We start from the raw sequence: 17,166 nt of genomic DNA, 5'->3' as shown, positions 1-17,166 counted from the left end.
TAGCCGACACTCCTGTGAGCTAAACACATCCCAACAACATATTCCACTCCTGTCCTCCTAGTTTGCTACAACGTATCAGTGGAGATAAAATCTCTCCAGTTTCACAGAGGATTGTCTAAGCTGGATACAAATGAAACAATCCCTTTCATAAGCACTGGGTAGGTAGAGGTTTTAGCGTCTGCATCTAAAGAGTATTTTTCCTGTTCAGTGACAACAAGCAGAGATCTTAATAATGGTAAGGAATTGAGACACAAAAGGGGCAATTTTGCAAAACCGATGTAAAAGGAAAACTGTCCTAGCAACCAATCAGATTCCACCTTGGTAGAGGGTAGAATCTAATTGGTTACTATGGGTAACCAAGACCGGATTCACATCACGTTTAGTTTTCCGTTCTTCTGATCAGTCAGAAGAACAGAAAAAAAAAAAAGAAACGAATCCTGTATTTTAAGCATTCGTTATGCTCAGTTATACACATTTTTGAGATCTGCTATTTTAGATGAAAAAAATAAAAAAAAACTTTGTGCAGGAAGTAGATCCATCTAAAATAACGGCTCTCAGACGGAAATGGCTAAAACGGAGGCAAAATGTGCATAATAGATGCTTAAAATACAGGATCTGTTTCTTTGACAGATCAGAAGAACGGAAAACTAAACCTGATGTGAACCCGGCCATAGCCAGTTTTCCTTTACACCAGTTTTAATAAATCCCCCCATAAGTATATTAGAAAGTTGCAGAACTTTTTTAAAGAATAGAATGATTAAGCTGTAGTCACACATAAGCAGAAAATCACTGTAAAGAGGTTTTACCTTCATGAGTTCCTGTAGTCGGGGGTCACTTCTGGAGTAGGGGTCAATCATGGTTCTCACCTCATTCTCCTCTTTAGAATAAAATGGTAAAAATTATTGAAGTCATGAGCAATATTCACAAATAGCAGCGATAGGAGTATAACTCACCCAGCATGGTGTCCTCAGGGTCCAATTCATAAGGAATCGGATTAAGGGGCAGGTTGATGGCATTGATGCCTTCTTCTTGGAGATCTGATACTAAGAAATAAGAACAAAAGTTTCTATTACTACAGGAACAATAAAAAATATATATATTGCTCCAATAATTAAAAATCTCCCTACTGTTTGTGTCTACAACCTTGTGTCTCCATGGTTACAGACTACAAATCAGCCTTGTGTAGTCTGACCTTTTAGTTGTATACTATAATATACAATCAGACGTTAGGCAGGACATAGGTGGCGGATAGCAATGTGACTGCAGGATCCGACTTCACAGGGTTTGTTTATAGTTAGCATAGGAGCTGGATGTCCAAAACTATATATTTTTTTTTTTTCTTTAGATGCACTACAAATAAAAAAAAGTTGAAAATATTGCTGTAGCATTCATGCCATTCTCACCAGATACAATTTCCAGTACCCCCCACAGTTCTTCCCTGCCTGGTATGTGTGCTCTGCCCGGCTGCCACACAGAACTCGGAGACATTCTCATTTAATTGAAAGTAGTTTTCCAGAAATGATTATGTACAGGAACATCTCTCCTATTCCATTATCTGCTGATTCCCTGCCAAGTAAATATGCAAACTGCTCTACAAATCTCTATTTGCTTTCCCAGTGCACCAGAAAAAGCCGCCATTATGTGGGACAGGGACACATTTTAACAGATAAACAGAGCACAAGATGATATAATTACATGGAGACACATACAGGGCGCGCACAGTGCACGGGCAGCGACCCACCGACTTGAATCTCCATGTAGCACTGACCCCCAGCTTGGCACATTGGCAACAGTCCTGGGGAATTAGCAAACCACAGGAGCACATTAGCTGCAATGGCTTCAGAGCAGCACTCCACTGAGCGCATCTGCTGCTATGGCCTCAGAGCAGCGCTCCACTGAGGTCAATGGCCAGCCTAGGAGAAATATTCCAATTAGGGCTCATGCACATGACCGTATGTATTTTGCTGTCCGCAAAAAACGGATCAGCAAAAAATACGGATGACATCTGTGTGCATTCTGTATTTTGCGGAACGGAACAGCTGGCCCTTCATAGAACAGTACTATCCTTGTTCGTAATGAGGACAATAATAGGACAGATTCTATTTTTTTGCAGAGCGGAAATATGGACATACGGAAACGGAATGCTCATGGAGTAAATTCAGTTTTTTTGCGGACCCATTGAAGTGAATAGTTCCGCATACAGTCCGCAAAAAAAATGGAACGAACACAGAAATAAAATACGTTTGTGTGCATGAGCAGAGCCATACATCGAATGCCAAACTGTAGAAGGTGATTTACTGACAACCACCAACTTTATGCTAAAGATGATCAGCCATTTGGAAAACCTGTCACAGAAGCAGAAACATTGTATACAATTAATCAAAAAGGATACTGTATCTTAGGCCCCGGGGCAAAATCTGTAACAGTCCCGCACCTAACGTGTGCCATTTATAACACTGGTGTGTACTCATGTGGTGGAAGGATCCTTGACCTACCTGAGACCGGAGGGACCAGGTGCCACTGCTACGTCTGCGCCCCCTATAGGTAGACCCCAGCAAAGAATTATTAGAGCAATGCCAGGCAATCTGTTACTCCAGCATAGAACTGCCTGATAAGTCATGCAAGACCGCAAGTTGCTAAGTCTAAATTCACACGACTGTGAAAAATAAAAGGTTATGAAAAATGGCAAAATGGTCAGTTTTTTCAGTAATGCCTTTCTGAGAAGCTGAAATCTGTCCCCTTCAATGGAATGCGGTCCGTCTGGCCTTCAAAACTGCCAAAAATAGGACATGTGATATTTCTGGATGGCCCCTCGTTACAGGTCAGAGGCTCATAGATTTCAATGGTTCTTAAAACGGCCATTAGAAAAATGTCCGCCACTTTTCACTGTTGATTGAATGCAGCCTAATAACTCATCTGATCTGATAGTAAGACCCATTTCACATGAGCGATACAAACTCATCCGAGTTCTGTCAGTGAAAAACAGGATTTTTTTTGTCAGTGTTGCTTCAGTTTTTGTTCAGTTCTTGCATTTTTCACGTGTATGGCAAAAAAAGGAGGAATAGCACGCGGTATCTTCTAGCAACATCCGTAAAAAAAACAGACTGCATCCAGATATTTTTTTTTTCAACGATCCATTGGCTTTAATGGCCGAGTCCCACATGAAAAATGGATGAAGATGCTGTGACTTTTCCTGAACGGACATTTGGTCAGCGAAAGTTAATTCCTTTTCTATGTATACGTAATAAAGATCTGTCAACAGCAGCATGTTGATGGCTTCCAAAAGACAAAATCCAATAGAAATGTAATGAAATTATGTAAGGCTACTTTTACACTAGCATTAATATTTTCCGGTAATGAGATCTGTCATAGGGGCTCAATACCGGAAAAAGATGCTTCCGTTTTGTCCCCATTGATTGTCAATGGGGATAAAACGTAACTGAACAGAACAGAACAGAGCGCTCCAAAATGCATTCCGTTCAGTTCTCATACCGGAGAGCAGCGTGCTGCGGTTTGCTTAATGTCCTGGGATGCGGAGCAAGACACAATAGAAAACGGATCCGTCCCCTATTGACTTTCAATGGAGTTCATGACAGATCCGTCTTGGGTATGTTACAGATAATACAACCGGATCCGTTCATAACGGATGCAAACGGCTGTATTATCAATAACGGAAGCGTTTTTTTTCTGAACCCTGCCGGATCCAGTAAAAACACTAGCCTTAAAGTAGCCTTAGAGATGATCAATTTTACAATACAGTAAAGACACTAAACCAGGCATCCTCAACCTGCGGCCCCCCAGCTGTTGCAAAACTACAACTCCCAGCATGCCCGAACAGCTTACAGCTATCAGTCTACAGCAGGGCATGGTGGGAGTTGTAGTTTTACAACAGCTGGAGAGCCGCAGGTTGAGCATCCCTGCGACTAAGGGTACTTTCACACTTGCGTTTTTCTTTTCCGGCATAGAGTTCCGTCACAGGGGCCCAATACCGGAAAAGAACTGATCAGGTATTTCCCCATGCTTTCTGAATGGAGAGTAATCCGTTCAGGATGCATCAGGACGTCTTCTTCATCAGGATGTTATTTTTTCACATAGGAATGTATTAGTGCCGCATCCGGTAAAAAATGTATTAGTGCGCAGACCGGTAAAAATGTGAAAAAAGATACAGGACGGATCCGTCTGTCCGCATGACAAGCGGAGAGACGGATCCGTTCTTGCAATGCATTTGTGAGACGGATCCGTCTCACAAATGCTTTCAGTCATCGGCGGATCCAGCGGCCAGTTCAGACGACGGAACTGCCCGCCGGATCACACTGCCGCAAATGTGAAAGTACCCTAATCCGTTCAGTTTGCATCAGGATGTCTTCAGTTCAGTCGTTTTGACTGATCAGGCAAAAGATAAAACCGCAGCGTGCTACGGTTTTATCTCTGGCGAAAAAAACTGAAGACTTGCCTGAATGCCGGCATTTTTCCCCATAGGAATGTATTAGTGCCAAAATACCGGAATGCCGGATCTTTCCTTCCGGCCTGCGCAAATGTGAAAAAAAATACAAGACGGATCCGTCTGTCCGCATGACAAGCGGAGAGACCGATCCGTTCTTGCAATGCATTTGTGAGACGGATCCGGATGCGTCTCACAAATGCTTTCAGTCACATCAAAATCGGCGGATCCGGCGGATAACACTGTCGCAAGTGTGAAAGTAGCCTAAACCATGTGTATTCTCTTGGCTTTGCAATTCAGTCATCTATTGTAAAAGAGTCTCCCCGACATTTAGTTGCAATGTTTTCTGCTCTTCTGATACAAGCGCAGGTCGCCTCCCTCGGTGACTTATTACATAACTGTCTGGTAAGGCTCCATAATCTCAGCGTGCAGCAGGATCTGAGATGCCGTCCTATAGCTGGTTATAGAATTCACCTGGACGCTTCTATAACACAATCCAAAACTAACACACATCCCCCTAAAACCATGCATTCCCCCAGAGAGGTCACTTGAAGATCCTGGTCCCCAATGCAAAATCTGTACTAGGGCCCCCACCTACAATGTGCAATTTACAATACCAGTGTCTTCTTAGGTGGCAGACGTGCCGTGGACCCCCTCAGGCACTAGAACACGAGTGCAAGTGCCACCTCTGTACCCCTATAGCTACGGCCCGATATAAGGTTACCACCAGTTGTCTGCATGACTGTCCACTGCAGGAAGGGTTAATATAGTGTTCGGGTTTTAATTTTTTACTATTGCTGTCATGCAGACAACTCTAACATGCAGCAGTGATGAGTAGAGATGGGCGAATTTCCGCTTATAAAATTTGATCACACTTTGTTTGGTGGTAAAAGCAGAATTGCGCTATGGATTCCGTTACCACGGACTATAGCGCAATTCTATGACGGAATGCCTTTAGAGACATTCCGTTATAATAGAAGGCTATGGGCTGCAAAACGGATCCGTCCCGTTTCCGTTATGCAGGAGAGGACTTCCCATAGACTTCTATTGTGACGGAAAGAATAACGGAATGCCTCCGTCATAGAATTGCGTTATAGTCTGTGGTAACGGAATCCATAACGTAATTCTGCTTTTACCACCAAAGTGTAAACAAATTTCAAAATATGGAATTCGCTCATCTCTAGTGAGGAGTTGTCATTTGGACAACTCATGACAATATGTCCATAGGACTGCAGAAAACCTATTGAGTGATGCACAAAAAGAAACTGCAAAGTTAGCTCTGCTTCATCTGGATGCAGCCGTGTTGAATTTGTTACCATGGTCAACAGTGCAGCCGTACGGAGTTAATTTCAGCACCACTACATCAGGATGGAATTGGTCATTAATTACAATGTTTCATTGTCATCATGAATGCCAAAGGATGGAGCAGAGCTGAATTTGTCATCACCAGGTACAATGCAGCCCAAAATGTTTGATCAATTCCACAACATTTTATTAGTCTACATAGATCTAGCAGGGCTGACTGTGTCATGTAATGCTTTGTGCAGATTTACCTGTAATTTCAGGTATAAGAGACGGGCATCTCACCCTGGGCTGTGCCAAATGACAGTATCAGCTCTGCTGCCTCTTTATATTGGTCTATGGCGACATTCATGTTTCACACAGAGAACACCTAGACCTTGCCCTGGATGAACAGGTAGTCACCAAATCATATAAATGCAACAACTACAATTGGGGGGACCCCCTACAGATAACAGTATCCACCCCTAGGATATGGCATCTTACCTTTAGAACATAGAGCACCACAACCCATTGTACATCCACCTGGCCACGGGCATGTTTTCTGCACAAGGAGAGGTCTAAATAACGGTCAGCACCGACCGGCGAGGAGGACGACGCTGCATAACCACACCAAATCCCATCTTCACTGGCAGCAGAGCAGCACTGGGAGCTCCCACTGGTCGCCTGTATAATTTAATATGGAGCCACAGGAGAATCACGGATAATGTGCAGAGTGGCGTAACGCGGCCTCCCAGCGCCTGCAAGCTACAGCCCAGAGATAACGTATCCTGAGCTCAGAGCGGCCGCCATGTATCAGCCGCGGGGAAGGAGACGCAGCCTGAATACTGATCACCATGAGGACGGCTCCACAGGCAGCAATCCCAATATTAGGCACAGGGAATGCGAGACGCCCAAGCAACTATCACTCTCGTCTATAGGGGGCATTGGAAGTTCTGTCTTTCTCTGGGAAAGCTGGGTGACAACAAATATGGCTGCCATTGCAAGGCTGTCAACTCGGATCTAGACGGCTAAATAATATCATTTGGTATCTCCTGTCCTGTATACCGGGTGTAATCCTCAGTATCTGCTCTTATTCTGTATATATATACACTGCACAGTACCACTTCTCCTGTCCTGTATACTGGGTGTAATCCTCAGTATCTGCTCTTATTCTGTATATATATACACACTGCACAGTACCACTTCTCCTGTCCTGTATACTGGGTGTAATCCTCAGTATCTGCTCTTATTCTGTATATATATACACACTGCACAGTACCACTTCTCCTGTCCTGTATACTGGGTGTAATCCTCAGTATCTGCTCTTATTCTGTATATATATATATATACACTGCACAGTACCACTTCTCCTGTCCTGTATACCAGGTGTAATCCTCAGTATCTGCTCTTATTCTGTATATATATACACACTGCACAGTACCACTTCTCCTGTCCTGTATACTGGGTGTAATCCTCAGTATCTGCTCTTATTCTGTATATATATATATACACTGCACAGTACCACTTCTCCTGTCCTATATACTGGGTGTAATCCTCAGTATCTGCTCTTATTCTGTATATATATACACTGCACAGTACCACTTCTCCTGTCCTGTATACTGGGTGTAATCCTCAGTATCTGCTCTTATTCTGTATATATATATACACTGCACAGTACCACTTCTCCTGTCCTGTATACCGGGTGTAATCCTCAGTATCTGCCCTTATTCTGTATATATATACACTGCACAGTACCACTTCTCCTGTCCTGTATACTGGGTGTAATCCTCAGTATCTGCTCTTATTCTGTATATATATATATATATATATATATATATATATATATATATACACACTGCACAGTACCACTTCTCCTGTCCTGTATACTGGGTGTAATCCTCAGTATCTGCTCTTATTCTGTATATATATATATACACTGCACAGTACCACTTCTCCTGTCCTGTATACTGGGTGTAATCCTCAGTATCTGCTCTTATTCTGTATATATATATATATATATATACACTGCACAGTACCACTTCTCCTGTCCTGTATACTGGGTGTAATCCTCAGTGTGCAGGAGCCAGTGGACGGGTGTGGTCGTGTTTGGAGGAGCTCCTGCTGATTGTCCAGCCACTTCCAGGGATTTTTCCATCTATCCCAGCCCAGGCCCTGCCTCTCTCTCCCCAGGGAGGTGGTGGGGTCCTGGGCAATGAAGCGACTGAAGACCCAGGATCCTACTTCCCGGGGTAGGCCGGCGGGGGGTAGGGGAGGTGAGCTACCGGCCTCAGTTCCATCTTCCGCCTCGGGGGTCAGAAGATCCAGCAGGAGTCGTGGTGCAGCGGCCCCTGCAGCCCCCGGAGGTGAAGCCGTGTCCATCGCCGGCAGTTCCAGGAGGGCGGACAGTAGCCCTCCAAGAGGTACGCGGAGTGCTCCTGGGGATGGGACGGTTCCGGTTGAGGCTGACTGGGGCAACATGAAGCCCCGGGAACTAATCGCCGTTTACAGCTCCCGGATCACGGCCTATCTCCGGGAGTACGAGGAAGCGAATAGGACCCTCAAGAAGGTGAGGGAGAACCTAAAGCTTGAGAGGGGGAAGGTGGACAAAGCAGCCAGAAAAAACAGGCCAGAAATATCAAGAAAAATAACAATCTTAAAAGAAGTGATTAAAGAGCTGCAGGAAAGAATGGGGGCCATTCTGGATAACAGTGGTCCCTTTAAGGAAAAACTCATGAACGATGAAAGGTTCAATGAAATGGCTGGAAACCTAAAGCAGCAAGAAGATGACTCCTCTAGTGAGGAGGAAGAGTCGGACATGGGGGGGCAGCCTGCGGAAACTGGCATCACCGCAGAGCAGGTATGCCTGCCCCCCACTAGCTCTGACGAGGAAGGCGGGTACAGTGAGAACAGCTGAGTTGGGGGGCAGCTTATGGCCGAGATACGCCACCTGGAGTCCCCCAAAATTCGTGAGGACATTTGCTTTGGTGACGAATTGCCTGAAGATGAGCCGATGGGAAAGAAGAGAAAGGCAAAGACATTAAAGCCAGAGGTGAGGTATGTCTATGTGACCCACCCTGCGTGCCCTGGGCCAGCTGAAAAGCCAGCTCAGGGCACGAACCCCACCATCCTCCCTGGCCCGGTCTCTGCTGTGGGATCGGTGCATAGGAGTGGGGAGAAAGACGTGGCAAAGATGGCGCAGGACGCCGTCCCTGTTTGCGGTAACAGGGGCGGTGAGGAAAAGCTGGAGGGGCCAGACAGGAAGGCTCCCGGGGCGGGCGGCGATGGGGACATGGTTGGTGGTCGGATGGCTCCGCCCGCCTCTGCTGGGGCACTGGACAAGTGCCAGGTGGCGGGGCGGTGTGGCTGCCACTGCCCCCCTTGCAGAGGTCGTTGCCGGGATCCCTGTCCTGGGGTCTGCCTCCTCTGCCCCGGTCTGCTTCGCCACTCCCGTGCGCCCTGCAGCCCCCCCTGCCGGTTTTGGCATGGCGGTGGGGGACAGGGGGGCTGGGGTGGTGGGGACGGCTGTGGGTGGAGGGGGTGGGACCGCGGGTACAGCGGTGTCCCGATCCGGAGTTGCAGGGGGAGGGTGCGAGGTGGCTGCCTCCGCCCCTCCGAGTTTGTATGCCCAAGTCCTTGCCGGGGTTCCGGTCTCCTCTGCCCCGGTCTGCTCCGCTTCAGTCCCTTCCGCTGGTATTGTCGTGGCGGCAGGGAGTGGAGGCGCAGTGGGAGTGGTCAGGGGTGGAGGGGGTGGGGCTTCGGATGTCCAGAAAAGAGCTCAGAGCAGTGTGTGTGTAGGCAGAGAGGGAGGGGACGGTCCTGATGCGAGTGTGGTGCGCACCGCCCCTCCCTCCTGCACTGTCCGTCAAGTGGATAAGGCCGGCGTGGCTGGGACCAGTGGTTCTACAGCCCGCTGGCCCGAAAAATCAGGAAAGACTGTTAAAAATGTGTCCAGCAAGGAGACGCTGGACAAAACAAATAATGTGACCTCGGTCCCCTCTGGCCCAGCAGTGTGTGTGGGGGGAGGGGAGAGTGCGGTAGTGGCCACTGAAGAAGTGGTCACTTGTGTAAATACAGTTTTTGTTAGTGGTGTTGGTGTTGCCCTGGGCCCTGATGGAGGGGTGAATGTTGGAGGTCGGCCGCCCACTGTACAAGTGGCCGGTGCGCCTCATGTAGCCCCTTCAGAGGGGTCTGGAGTGGCACCTGCTGTAGATAGGTCTGGGGGGGATGGGGGTGGGCCCGGTCCGGCTGCCCCTCCTGCGTCGGTTACGCCTGGCAGAAGTTATGCTGGTGTGGTTGCCGGCGCGGGGGGGGAGGGGCGGTCCCCATTGTCCTCCCCATTACCAATGTCTGGTGACGGTAACTTGCAGCGGCAACTTCTAGAGGCTCTTAGGAGAGGGGAGAATTCCATTACAGTAGGGGGGCAGCAGGTGGATCTATCCTTCTGGATAGACAGGCATGGCCTGCGTGCCTTCCGAGAGCAAGGCGGGGGCGAGACCACCTGGTCCTCACCCACAACCGGCCCCGGGTCAACCAGGCGGAATGTTGTCTGTCTGAAGTGGAGAGGCAATGAAGCGTGCCCTACCAGAAAGAGGGTGGCAGAGCTTCTCTTTCGGATGGGCATCAGGGCATGTGACATCTTTGCCCTGATACATCCGTATGGCACCCGGGAGTTTGATGTCAGTTTTGCCCGGCCAGAGGGTCTTGAACTTTTCTGGTCTGGGTATGAACTGGCAAAAGACCAGCCGGACTGGCAGGGGTTTTTTGTGCAAGCGATAACCCGCCAGAATGAGGTCAAGAAGGTGACCGTTCTCACCCGTAACGAGTCACTTTCTTGTGTTGACATCTTGACCTGGTTGAGCAGGTACGGGGACGTCCAGGGTCTTCCTAGCAAGAACCTGGATGAGTTTGGCATCTGGTCGGGTGCCTGGACGTTTCAGATTAAGTTGAAACATTCAGGGGGGTCGGTTTCCCACATACCATCATCTGCTTTCCTTGGTCGGGATAGGATCATGGTGTTCTACAGGGGGCAGCCTAAGCTGTGTTACAAGTGCGGCAGCCCTTCGCACTTCAGCGCCAGCTGCCAAGTGCAGAGGTGCGCGTTGTGCGGGGGTGAAGGCCATCTAGCTGCATCTTGTGGGCAGATTAGATGCAACCTGTGTGGTGAGCTAGGGCACCCGTTCAGTCGTTGCCCTCGCTCTGTCGCCAACGTGGCTCGTGCACGCGCGGAGGCGAGCCGGGAGGCCCCCACCGCCGAGGCGAGTGCTGGCGAAGGCGACAGGGCAGTGGGGTCGATGAAGAGAAAAGACGGCCCGTCCCAGCAGAGACGGAGGGAGAGGCGTCAGATGGAGAGGGGGCAGGTGGAACCCCGTCCTGGGGTGATGCCTGAGCCCTCCCAGGAGAATGCCTCTCCTAGAGCTGAGACCCTGGGGGATATCGAGGGGAATGAGGAACTCAGGAGACTAGACCGTTCCGAGGTGACTCTGTCCTCTTGCTACGAGAGTGCAACAGAGGGGAGTGAGACAGAGTCTAAAAGAATAAGAAGGAAACGTCTGACCAAAAAAAGATCTAGCCCGACTAGAGTGCCTGTGGAAGGCAAAGCCAGCTCCCCCCTGGACCTCTCTAATCCTGACTCTCTTCCCCTGGATCTTTCCAACCGGTACCTCACCTTGGATGAGATCTCCGCCTCCTCTTCTTCCGGGGAGGAGGTTCAAGGTGGGGGGCCGGAGGGGCAAGAGAAGGAGCCTCTGGAAGGGCCCGCGCCTCCCTCCGGTGAGGATGCAAGGTCCTCGGGAGGTGGGGCGGGTCCAGACACTGGGAATGGGAATGACAAGGGTGGTGCGAAGGGGGAGGCGGTGGTGACTAATGAGATGGACACCACTGTCTCTCTCAAAAGAGATCGTGCCACCTTAGGGGGTAGCCCCAAGAGGGGTAAGAAGAAGAACAAGAAGGGGAAGGGAAGGAAGAAGGCCGTCTAACTTAATCACTCTGTATGGCGGCACTCACTCCGTTGACGCTGGCGACCATTAATGTCGCCAGTATTAAATCGGATGCGGCTAGGTTTGCAGCCTTTGATTTTCTCAGCCGGGTTGAAGCTGACATTTTATTTTTGCAAGAGACCAGGCTGCCAGATTTGGCGGCTGTGTATAAAGCAAAAAAGGAGTGGAGGTGCGGTCCATCATATTGGTCTCTTGCGGCTGAGCCGTATAGCGGAGTGGCGGTTCTTTTTACCGCACCAGTAGAAAGCCGACGAGTGATTGAGTTAGAAATGGGGAGGTGTTTGATTTTAGATGTCCTCATGAAGGGTCAAGAGCTTCGCCTGATAAACATCTATGGTCCCCAAACCAGGTGGGATCGGAAGCGTCTCTTTATGGGGATTAAACCTTTCCTTTTTACGAGTCGGCAGGTGGTCTTTGGCGGGGACTTTAATACAGTCACAAGGTCCCAAGACCGGGGAGGCGCCAGAAACCGGCTGGCTTATGATAGTGTATCCCTGAATAGCATAGCTAGCGAGGCTCGCCTGGTGGATGTCCACATTAGGCACACCCCAGGCCACGGTGGTTTCACTTATTATAGAGGTAGTCAGATTAGGTCTAGAATAGACAGGTTTTATTTAAAGGAGGAGACTACCTTTTCACCTTTAGAGGTGGTAGAGGTGGAATTCTCCGATCACTGTCTAATTATGTTCTCTTTGAATGTTGCAGAATCCCCCCAAATGGGAAGAGGCTATTGGAAGCTAAATTCGGCCCTCCTGGAGGAAGCAGAGGTGAGACAATCCTTTAAGGACTTCCTTCAGAGTCAGGTAGAGTTGCTGGATCTTTGTGACACTAAGTCTGAGTGGTGGGAGATATTCAAAGATCGGGTGGCAAAATTCTTCCGCCAGCTCTCGAGCCTCAGGTCCCTGGACAGGTACCGCTTGTATCAGGGTCTGAGGAGGAAACTCGAACAACTGGTCTCGACTGGAGGTAGCCGAGAGGATATCTCCAGGGTGAAATCTTTGCTTAAGAGGTGCCAGTACGATAGGCACACATCTTTGGTTTTTGAGAGGGATTTCGGGAAGTACCGCTCGCCCGACCCTTACAGAAACTGTAAGATGTCAGTGAAAAGTAAGTTGGTGACGGGACTGGTCGATGGTACGGGATCTCTGGATAGGTCCAGATCAGGGATCTTGAAAATCGTCAAGTCCTTCTACTCGTGCCTCTTGAGGAAGAAGGATCTGAATCGGGACAGGATTTCGGCTTTCCTGGCTGAAACCATCCCTGAGTCTAGAGTAGACCTCTCTCTTGGCGTTTTGATAGAAGAAATCAGAGAAGAGGAAGTCAGCCTGGCGATCGAAGGGCTTGCCCTAAAGAAGTCGCCAGGCCCGGATGGCTTAACATCCGAGTTTTATAAGACCTTTAAGGACTCCTTGGTTCCCCTCTTGACTAAGGTATTCAATGAGTGCCTTTCCTCGGGTACTCTGCCGAAGTCAATGAGGAGGTCAGCTCTGATCCTTATATCAAAGGGTAAAGATCCGAGCCGTATTGAGAATTGGCGTCCCATAGCGCTTCTCAATACGGACAGAAAGATCCTGGCCAAGATACTGTTTAAACGGTTGGTGCAGTTTGCACCCCGGCTCCTTTCGGAGACCCAACATTGCTCAGTTCCAGGCCGAAGCACGTTTAGTGCTGTGCTCGGTGTCCGAGAGGCAGTGGAGCAGAGTAGGGCGGGTAACTGGAAGGGGTACATGCTGGCTTTAGATCAGGCAAAGGCTTTTGATCGGGTTAACCACGAGTACCTCTGGGCAGTCCTTCTGAAATATGGCCTGCCGGGAGGGTTTGTCGATTGGTTAAAGATCTTGTATGCAGGGGCAGAGAGTTTCCCGCTGGTGAACGGTTGGTCTGGCAGCCCTTTTGAGGTCGGGTCTGGAGTCCGCCAGGGTTGTCCATTGAGCCCGCTCTTATACGTGTTTGCGATTGATCCTTTTATTAGGAGGATTGATCGGGGACCGTTAGCGGGAGTCAGGATGAGTCTGGAGGAGCCAGAAGCCACTCTGAGGGTGGTGGCGTATGCCGATGACGTCACTGTTTTCGTGTCCTCGGGAGGGGAGGCGGAATACGTGATGTCGGAGGTAGAACGCTACTCGGAAGTCTCCGGGTCCATGATTAACCGGGATAAGTGTGAGAGTCTCTGGCTGGGAGGGGGTGATCCATCTTTCGGTCTCCCGGACACCCTCCCAGAGCCCCAGTCGTCAGCCAAAGTCCTAGGCGTTCAATTCGGCCATGGGGATTATCCCACCCAAAATTGGGACAGCAGGCTCACGATCGCCGCTCAGAAGGTTGACCAGTGGAAGGGTTGGTCTTTGACCCTCAGGGAAAGGGTGAACCTGATCAAGACTTACCTTCTCCCTTTGCTTATCTATTTGGCCAGTGTATGTGTCTTGCCAGAACCTCTCTGGACTCGGGTTTACAGTCTGTTCTTTCAACTGTTATGGGGGAATAGGCTGAACCTAGTCAAGAGAGAGGTGACATACCGTACGAGGAGATTAGGGGGGTTGGGTATGGTCAACCCAGTGGTGTTCCTTGTGAACACCTTTGTTAAGATCAACCTGGCAAACCTCTGGAAAGAGAGGGCTCCTCCGTGGGTAGTCTCTTGCAGGGGTTGGTTTCGGCCTTTCTTCCAGGAGTGGGAGACAGGAGGGCAAGTGAAGGATTTGCGTACACCTCACGGATATCTTCCGGCTTATGTCACCCCGATTCTGAAGGTGATCCGCCAGTGGGGTTTGGGAGTGAGGGAAATCAAGACCCAGTCAAGGAGATCCCTTGACGAGAGGGTCTTGTTGACCCACTTCTGGAAGCCCCTGGCCCTTAAGGATTGCCCAAGCCGGGATCTAGACAAGGGGTTACAGTTGTTAAATTCGGCAAGGATCCCCTTGAAGTTTTGGGACTTGGCTTGGTGCTGCTTTCACGGGAAGCTGTATGTAAGGGACAACTTGAAGTACAGGAACTCTGATGAAAGGGGTTGTCCCCGGGAGGAGTGTGGCGACATACTGGAAAGTATGGAGCACTTCCTGCTTCAGTGTCCCTTTAATACAGAGGTATACAAACGGGTGGGTGCATCCATTGGCTGGCCTAGGCTAGCCAACCTCTCCTATGCGGAATGGGCTTATGGAGCATTCAAAGGTTTGGGAAGAAGGGACCCATGCACAGCTTTTATAGTTAGCATAGTGATCAGGTACTTCACATGGAACGCACGGTGTTTAGTTTCAACCCAGCAGAAAGTCCTCCCTGTGGAAGAGGTGTGTAGGAACATTCTAGGTGACCTGGCGAAGGTTCGCTCTCTTGAGTGCGAGAAAGTGGGTACGGATGGGGTCTCTTACCTCTGGAGAGGCTTCACCTTTGATGTGCCTTAGCCTCAGTAGCACTTTTCCTGGTGTTGGGCTGAGGCTTTCACATTAGGTTTTTGTTTTGTATTTAAGATGAGTTTTTGAAGAAAGGTTTGCAAATGACTGAACTTGGGCCTTCGGGTGGATTTTAATATTGGTTTGTATAGATTGATATGGTTGTTATAAGATGTATATATTGTATGATAGGGTAAGTGGGGTGTAGTTAGGTTGGGTGGGATGGGGTGGGGGGGGGTTCATATTTTTGTGTGGGGAGACCTGCATCCAGCCCTGGACTATGCGGACATAGGAGGACATGAGGCGAGGGGCTGGGTGTGGGTGGTGGTGGAAGGGCTGGCCTCATGGAGGGACAAGAGGCGGAGGTTGGCCCTGGGTGAAGGTGATTGGATAGATAGATTGGTAGGGAGAGTATAGGTTTTCTCATAAATGTGTGTGTATTAAAAAAAAAAAAAAAAATTATAATAAAAAATAATATAATAATAATATAAAAAAATAAAATAAAATTATTATAAAAAAAAAAAAAAGTTATTTGATATTTCTATTATGATTTCTATTATGATTATTTCATTTGTGTTGATGCGATAAGTTGTCATTTATTTTCGGTTATAAACTATTTGTATAAATTTGTATATAGTCAGGGTTCAGCCGGATCGGATGTTTAGGTTAGGCTAAGTTTCTTTTTCTCTTTTCATTTTCTCTATTTAGTAGGTATGAATGAGATAGTATGCATGTAGCTGGGCCAGTAGGGTAAGTGTATATACTTTATACCTTTTGTTTTATATCTTGTTTGGAAATTTTATGGAAAAGTTTTTGTATTTTTGTATAAAATTAAAAGAGTTCCTCAGTATCTGCTCTTATTCTGTATATATATATATATATATATATATATATATATATATATATATATATATATATATATATACACTGCACAGTACCACTTCTCCTGTCCTGTATACTGGGTGTAATCCTCAGTATCTGCTCTTATTCTGTATATATATGGACTGCACAGTACCACTTCTCCTGTCCTGTATACTGGGTGTAATCCTCAGTATCTGCTCTTATTCTGTATATATATACACTGCACAGTACCACTTCTCCTGTCCTGTATACTGGGTGTAATCCTCAGTATCTGCTCTTATTCTGTATATATATGGACTGCACAGTACCACTTCTCCTGTCCTGTATACTGGGTGTAATCCTCAGTATCTGCTCTTATTCTGTATATATATACACTGCACAGTACCACTTCTCCTGTCCTGTATACTGGGTGTAATCCTCAGTATCTGCTCTTATTCTGTATATATATGGACTGCACAGTACCACTTCTCCTGTCCTGTATACTGGGTGTAATCCTCAGTATCTGCTCTTATTCTGTATATATATACACTGCACAGTACCACTTCTCCTGTCCTGTATACTGGGTGTAATCCTCAGTATCTGCTCTGATTCTGTTGCACAGTACCACTTATGTCTTCTATAGAATATTTAGGAAATATAGTACACCGTATTTTTCGCCCCATAAGCCGCACTCCCCCCTAAAATGGGGGGAAAATGCCCCTGCATCTTATGGGGCGAATGCTGACATTTTTTACATCGCAGGCTGCGATGTCTCATTCAATTAAAAGTGATTAAACATGCCCCCCCACTTTTAATATTACCGTACATCCTAACAGCTTCTGTAGAATGTAGGCCGGGCGGGCGGCAGCGTAACTCCCTGATGTCACGTGCCTGCGCTGCCTACTTTATGAATGAAGCAGGCGGCGCAGGCACGTGACGTCAGCGAGTGACGCGCCGGCCTGCCTGCGTTGTACAGAAGCTGTTAGGATGTACGGTACTATTAGGAGTGAGGGGGCATGTTTAATCACTTTTAATTGAATGAGACATTTTATATTTGTATACTAGAGCACTGGAGCGGTGGGGGGGGGAATCTGTGGATGACAGTTTTATGGGGAACATCTGTGGATGGCACTGTTAAGGGCTGGGGGGGTCTGTGGATGGCACTGGTATGAGCTGGGGGGGGGGGGGCTGTGGATGGCACTGTTATGGGGTGGGGCGTCTGTGGATG

At 48.1% G+C, this 17,166-nt stretch overlaps 1 protein-coding gene across 1 annotated transcript in view; it reads right to left on the bottom strand.

The window, feature by feature from the left end:
- The window catches only part of PARVA (parvin alpha), a 73,486-nt gene that overhangs the window by 16,676 nt on the left and 39,644 nt on the right, over positions 1-17,166 (bottom strand). Inside the window, exons 2-3 of the mRNA XM_040409514.1 lie at positions 954-1,043; positions 807-877 (exon numbers count right to left, since the gene is read on the bottom strand). Of these exons, the coding sequence (XP_040265448.1) occupies positions 807-877; positions 954-1,043 (161 nt within the window). The remainder of the gene's footprint in view (positions 1-806; positions 878-953; positions 1,044-17,166) is intronic.

The sequence above is a fragment of the Bufo bufo genome, chromosome 10, assembly GCF_905171765.1.
Source record: "Bufo bufo chromosome 10, aBufBuf1.1, whole genome shotgun sequence".
In the NCBI taxonomy this organism is placed as follows: Eukaryota; Metazoa; Chordata; class Amphibia; order Anura; family Bufonidae; genus Bufo; species Bufo bufo.
This window is presented reverse-complemented; position numbering and strand designations above follow the sequence as displayed.